Source organism: Oncorhynchus mykiss, chromosome 32 (assembly GCF_013265735.2).
Source record: "Oncorhynchus mykiss isolate Arlee chromosome 32, USDA_OmykA_1.1, whole genome shotgun sequence".
NCBI lineage: Eukaryota > Metazoa > Chordata > Actinopteri > Salmoniformes > Salmonidae > Oncorhynchus > Oncorhynchus mykiss.
The window spans coordinates 6,107,469-6,114,793 of record NC_050572.1 but is presented as its reverse complement, the minus strand read 5'-3'; the positions used below and the strand labels follow the sequence as shown (position 1 = coordinate 6,114,793).

Here is a 7,325-nt window from a genome sequence, read left to right as displayed (position 1 = left end):
AGGCAGACAGACAGACAGACAGACAGACAGACAGACAGACAGACAGACAGACAGACAGACAGACAGGCAGGCAGACTCAGGTTCAGACTCTCTGGCTAGCCAGGAAGAATGGTGGTGTTGTGAAACCCTCTTGGTTTGGTTCAAACTCTCTGGCTAGCCCTCTTGGTTTGGTTCAGACTCTCTGGCTAGCCAGGAGGAATGGTGGTGTGGTGAAACCCTCTTGGTTTGGTTCAGACTCTCTGGCTAGCCAGGAGGAATGGTGGTGTGGTGAAACCCTCTTGGTTTGGTTCAGACTCTCTGGCTAACCCTCTTGGTTTGGTTCAGACTCTCTGGCTAACCCTCTTGGTTTGGTTCAGACTCTCTGGCTAACCCTCTTGGTTTGGTTCAGACTCTCTGGCTAACCCTCTTGGTTTGGTTGAGACTCTCTGGCTAACCCTCTTGGTTTGGTTGAGACTCTCTGGCTAACCCTCTTGGTTTGGTTCAGACTCTCTGGCTAACCCTCTTGGTTTGGTTGAGACACTCTGGCTAACCCTCTTGGTTTGGTTCAGACTCTCTGGCTAACCCTCTTGGTTTGGTTCAGACTCTCTGGCTAACCCTCTTGGTTTGGTTCAGACTCTCTGGCTAACCCTCTTGGTTTGGTTCAGACTCTCTGGCTAACCCTCTTGGTTTGGTTCAGACTCTCTGGCTAGCCCTCTTGGTTTGGTTCAGACTCTCTGGTTGGCCAGGAGGAATGGTGGTCTGGTGAAACACTCATAAACACACTGAGAGGAGCGGGGAGAAAGAAAAAGTACATCTCTGTGCCGCCCACGTGACCCAGCAAAGTCATCAGTAAAAGGAAGAGTGTGTGCTTGTGTGTGTGTGTGGGTGTGTGCGTGTAGTGTGTGTACGTGTGGTGTGTGTGGTGCATTCTTCAGCTACATCACTAACGTCAAAGCAGAAATGCTCAGCGTTCGTAATTCCTGTGCGACAGTCAGGTGACATCAGAGAAGGTGACATCACGGGCCTCCCTCACAGCCATGTACAGCTTACCTCTGCTACACATTCTAAAGGACAATTCATCTCACCCCCGTTTCAGACGTACCTTTAGGTGAACTGTGATTCTGGTGTTGTCTGTGTTTGGTTTGGTCTCCCTCTGTATCCAAGATCCCACTCCCCATCCGGTTCCGTCTGTTACTGACGTTGTTCTTCCCCTTGCTTCCCTTTAACCAACTGAAGGCCTGGCCCAGGGACCCTCCGGTCTTCCTCTGCCCACGTTGGGCCTTCCCTTCCCGGGCTAGGATCTCAGAGACTTCCCTGGGCACCAGCTCACCCACTGAGCTCCGCCGGGACATTACTCCTGAGGACCTGAGGGTTACGGGATGGTACTGTCCCCCCTCTATCTCCTCTCTCTCTTTCTCTTGTCTCTGCTTTCTTCTTCTGTGGGGTCAGGGGTCATGGAGAAAAAGGATCAAGTTGGCCTCCTCTTACCTCTTTCCACCATTCCTTCTTTCGTTGTCTTGTTCTCTCTATTTCTGTATCAGCACTGGGACACCACCTTCGATCAATAGCAGAGGGGCAGGGGCAGAAAGAGGGAAGGATAGAAGGAGAAAAGGGGACAGAAATCAAATGTTATTTGTCACGTGCTTCGTAAACAGCAGACTAAAAGTGAAATGATGACATACGGGGGGGTCCTTTTCCAACAATGCAGAGTGAAAGATAAAGAGGGAGTAAGGAAACAGGGAGAATTAAAGGACACAGACAGACAGGCAGAGAGAGATATGTTATATATATACAGTATATTTGATATATATCCAGCACACACAGATATGACGAGAACATCCTCTCTCTCTCTCTCTCTCTCTCTCTCTCTCTCTCTCTCTCCCTCTCTCTCTCTCTGTCTGTCTGTCTGTCTCTCTCTCTTTCTCTCTCTCTCTCACTCTCTCGCTCCATTATTTTGTTTGTGTATATGGAGAGAGGGAGCCCTGGGGAAGAGAGAAGAACCAGTACAGTGTGTGAAAAGAGAGGAAGAGAAGCACCACCCTGTTCTGAGTACTACCTACAATCCCCAGCCAGCACCACACTGTTCTGAGTACTACCCACAATCCCCAGCCAGCACCACACTGTTCTGAGTACTACCCACAATCCCCAGCCAGCACCACACTGTTCTGAGTACTACCCAAAATCCCCAGCCAACACCACACTGTTCTGAGTACTACCCACAATCCCCAGCCAGCACCACACTGTTCTGAGTACTACCCACATTCATCAGCCAGCACCACCCTGTTCTGAATACTACCCACATTCATCAGCCAACACCACCCTGTTCTGAGTACTACCCACAATCCCCAGCCAGCACCACACTGTTCTGAGTACTACCCACATTCCCCAGCCAACACCACACTGTTCTGAGTACTACCAACAATCCCCAGCCAGCACCACACTGTTCTGAGTACTACCCACATTCCCCAGCCAGCACCACCCTTTTCTGAGTACTACCCACAATCCACAGCCAGCACCACACTGTTCTGAGTACTACCCACAATCCCCAGCCAGCACCACACTGTTCTGAGTACTACCCACAATCCCCAGCCAGCACCACCCTGCTCTGAGTACTACCCACAATCGCCAGCCAGCACCACCCTGTTCTAAGTAGGACCCACATTCCCCAGCCAACCTGACCCACCCTGTAAAGCCTGAATCAAAGACACAACAAAAGAGGAGAAAAGAATGAGCACCTTCATGGAGAGCTGCTGAGAAACATCCACACAGAGAGACAACACATCACCCCTCCCTACACACACAGACAACACATCACCCCTCACTACACAGAGAGACAACACATCACCCCTCCCTACACAGAGAGACAACACATCACCCCTCCCTACACACACAGACAACACATCACCCCTCCCTACACAGAGAGACAACACATCACCCCTCCCTACACACACAGACAACACATCACCCCTCCCTACACACACAGACAACACATCACCCCTCCCTACACACACAGACAACACATCACCCCTCCCTACACAGAGAGACAGCACATCACCCCTCCCTACACAGAGAGACAACACATCACCCCTTCCTACACAGAGAGACAACACATCACCCCTCCCTACACACACAGACAACACATCACCCCTCCCTACACAGAGACAACACATCACCCCTCCCTACACAGAGAGACAACACATCACCCCTCACTACACAGAGAGACAACACATCACCCCTCACTACACAGAGAGACAACACATCACCCCTCCCTGCACACACAGACAACACATCACCCCTCCCTACACACACAGACAACACATCGCCCCTCACTACACAGAGAGACAACACATCACCCCTCCCTACACACACAGACAACACATCACCCCTCCCTACACACACAGACAACACATCACCCCTCACTACACAGAGAGACAACACATCACCCCTCCCTACACACACAGACAACACATCACCCCTCACTACACAGAGAGACAACACATCACCCCTCCCTACACACACAGACAACACATCACCCCTCCCTACACACACAGACAACACATCACCCCTCACTACACAGAGATACAACACATCACCCCTCCCTGCACACACACACACATTCAATCCATATGAAGTGTACTCCAAAGTAACGTCTAGAGTATTTAGAAAGGTATCTCTAGGTATCTCTAGGTATCTCTAGGTATATCTAGGTATCTCTAGGTATATCTAGGTATCGCTAGGTATCTCTAGGTATCTCTACATATCTCTAGGTATCTCTAGGTATCTCTAGGTATCTCTAGGTATCTCTAGGTATCTCTAGGTATATCTAGGTATCTCTAGGTATCTCTAGGTATCTCTAGCCTCAGTCCTTTTATTTACTTATTTTCTCCTGTCCAATGTTTTTGTCCCATGAGGAAGAGCTACTGGTACTGCTGTCTGTCTGTCTTTCTGTCTATTCTCATCCAAGTAACTGCACTCCAGTGTAACACTGTTACACTACACTACACAGTGTAGCACTACTCAGTCAATAGAGGAATCCAGATAGCTGACAGAGCGTGTAAAACACACACACACACACACACACACACACACACACACACACACACACACACACACACACACACACACACACAGAGATACAGCCACGGACACCAGCGCTCAACTGTCTCTCACACACCTGTGATCACAAACAGTTTTCCTCACTCTCCATTTAAAATATACAAACTCTCTCTTACTCACATTGCGAGCCATGCATCTTCTCCTCTCCCCTTCGGTGCCACCCTCTCTCTCTCTCTCTCTCTCTCTCTCTCTCTCTCTCACTCTCTCTGTCTCTCTGTCTCTCTCTCTCTCTCTCTCTCACTCTCTCTGTCTCTGTCTCTCTCACTCCTCCCTCTCTCTGTCTCTCTGTCTCTCTCTCTCTCTGTCTCTCCCTGTGTGCAGGCTGCAGTATTCTGTGTGTTTAGCACTGTGAGAGTGACTGAGGATCCATGCACTGTGCTGGATGTCTGTCCCTCCCTCTGTGGGCTAGCCTCTCCTCCCACTTCCCACAGTGCTGTTAGCATTAGCCTCAGAGCTAGCTCTTTTTGCCTCTGCTCCCATTACAAACCCACAGTACTAGCACAAGCCTCAGAGCTAGCTCTGTTATCCTCTCTTCCCATAGGATTAGCATTAGTGGAGTGCTAGCTCTATTGGCCTACATGCATTTACAAGTTAGGGAGAATACGGGGATGGGGAGGAGAGAAGAGAATGGAGAGGTGAAGGGCAGGGGAGGAGAGAAGAGGCTGGGGGGTGAAGGGCAGGGGAGGAGAGAAGAGGCTGGAGAGGTGAAGGGGAGAGGAGGAGAGAAGATGCTGGAGAGGTGAATGGGAGGACAGGAGGGTTAGAGTTAGGAGAGGTGAATGGGAGGACAGCAGGGTTAGAGTTAGGAGAGGTGAATGGGAGGACAGGAGGGTTAGAGTTAGGAGAGGTGAATGGGAGGACAGGAGGGTTAGAGTTAGGAGAGGTGAATGGGAGGACAGCAGGGTTAGAGTTAGGAGAGGTGAATGGGAGGACAGGAGGGTTAGAGTTAGGAGAGGTGAATGGGAGGACAGCAGGGTTAGAGTTAGGAGAGGTGAATGGGAGGACAGGAGGGTTAGAGTTAGGAGAGGTGAATGGGAGGACAGGAGGAGAATGGTTAGGGAGAGGATGGATCGAGGAAAGGGAGAATCGTCAGCAATCAGATGGACATTACAATCTAGCTACTTCAGGGACTTGAACGACTGATATTCTATAACATGGATATTACGTCTTGTACTCTAACGTCGTCAGTAAAATAATGATTTCATCTGTATCACATTGAAAAGCCCTAAGGTGTTACCTAAGAAGTAAGAGTGACATACAGTCTCAGCAGACTGCTCCGTCATCTCTTTGGCAGGTCCAAGCCATTAGCTGTCAGGAGTCCAGGCTCAGGCAGGTTCCTAATTTAGCTCGCTGACAGGCCACCTAATTACGGGTCCAGCGGGATTCTAATAATTACATTCTGGAACATAAAGGTTAGAATCCTTGGACCAACCACTTCCTGGTTTTAATCATGTCTTATGCAAATGTGGTGCCAGAAATAAAGAGAGAACCGTAACTAACTGTAACATACTGTAGATATATGGTTTATTAACAAAACAGGATACCTGATCACAGAAAAAACATTTTTTAAAGGATTTGAAAGCATATGTAAAGGATTTTTTAAATGCATGTCTGGCTCCTAAAACAGACCCCCCCCATTCCCTATATAGAGCACTACAGTTGTCATTGAGTCATGTAATTTGACATGGTTTATTGAGTAGCTTGGATGAATAAGGTGCCCAAAGTAAACGGCCTGCTCCTCAGTCTCAGTTGCTAATATATGCATATTATTATTAGTACTGGATAGAAAACACTCTGACGTTTCTAAAACTGTTTGAATGATGTCTGTGAGTATAACAGGACTCATATGGCAGGCAAAAACCCGAGAAGAAATCAAAACAGGAAGTGAGAAATCTGAGGTTGGTATGTATTCAACACAGTTCCTATTGAAATCCCCTTGAGAAAAGAAGGAAGATTCACTTCCTAGGATTCCACTAGATGTCAACCGTCTATAGAAATTTTAATGAGGCTTCTACTGTGTTGTGGGACTGAATGACAGCCGAATTAATCAGGTGTCTGGCAGTCAGCCATTTTCTGGTCATGCGCATTTCACATGATAGCGACCTGCGTTCCATGGCTCCTGAAGACACAAAGGAATACTCCGGTTGGAACTTTATTAAAGACCAGAACGAGTGTTTGGATATGTATACCAAACGCGCTAACAAAAGTAGCTAATTGTACATAAATAACGGACATTATCTAACAAATCAAGCATTTATTGTGGACCTGGCATTCCTTGGAGTGCATTCGGATGAAGATCATCAAAGGTAAGGGAATATTTAGCATGTAATTTAGGGTTGATGTTGACTACAACATGGTGGCTAATTAGACTTGATTGTTCTGAGCGTCGTCTCAGATTATTGCATGGTTTGCTTTTTCCGTAAAGTTTTTTTGAAATCTGACACAGTGGTTGCATTAAGGACAGGTATAACTATAATTCCATGTGTATAACTTGTATTATCATCTACATTTATGATGAGTATTTCTGTTGAATCGATGTGGCTATGCAAAATCACTGGATGTTTTTGGAACTAGTGAATGTAACGCGCCAATGTAAACTCAGAGTTTTGGGATATAAATATGAACTTTATCAAACAAAACATACATGTATTGTGTAACATGAAGTCCTATGAGTGTCATCTGATGAAGATCATCAAGGGTTAGTGATTAATTTTATCTCTATTTCTGCTTTTTGTGACTCCTCTCTTTGGCAGGGAAAATGGCTGTGTTTTTCTGTGGCTTGGTGGTGACCTAACATAATCGTTTGTGGTGCTTTCGTCGTAAATCCTATTTGAAATCGGACACTGTGGTGGGATTAACAACAAGACTACCTTTATTAAAACCTTTAAAACGGTATAAGATACATGCATGTTTGAGGAATTTTAATGATGAGATTTCTGTTGTTTTGAATTTGGCGCCCTGCACTTTCACTGGCTGTTGTCATAACGATCCCGTTAACGGGATTGCAGCCATAAGAAGTTTGAAATACTTACGGCAAGTCTCATACATGATAATATACTTCATCAACAGTATCAAAATATCCCCACATGTAAACACAATGACGTCTTCCAGATAGTAAAATAAGCTCATTTGATTTAGATTTCAAAAATCTCTATATATTAACGCTTTTGGCTTGTGCACTTCCTGAAAAGTCCTCCTTTACCTTCTCTGTGTGCAACAACATCTCATCG

General features: G+C 46.8%; 1 protein-coding gene across 1 annotated transcript in view; it reads right to left on the bottom strand.

The window, feature by feature from the left end:
- Positions 1-4,415, bottom strand: part of LOC110487836 (uncharacterized protein KIAA1522 homolog) — a 93,521-nt gene extending 89,106 nt beyond the window's left edge. The window contains exons 1-2 of the mRNA XM_036971319.1: positions 4,216-4,415; positions 1,082-1,534 (exon numbers count right to left, since the gene is read on the bottom strand). Coding sequence (XP_036827214.1) covers positions 1,082-1,331 — 250 coding nt within the window. The 5' untranslated portion in view covers positions 1,332-1,534; positions 4,216-4,415. The remainder of the gene's footprint in view (positions 1-1,081; positions 1,535-4,215) is intronic.
- Positions 4,416-7,325: the final 2,910 nt, after the last annotated feature.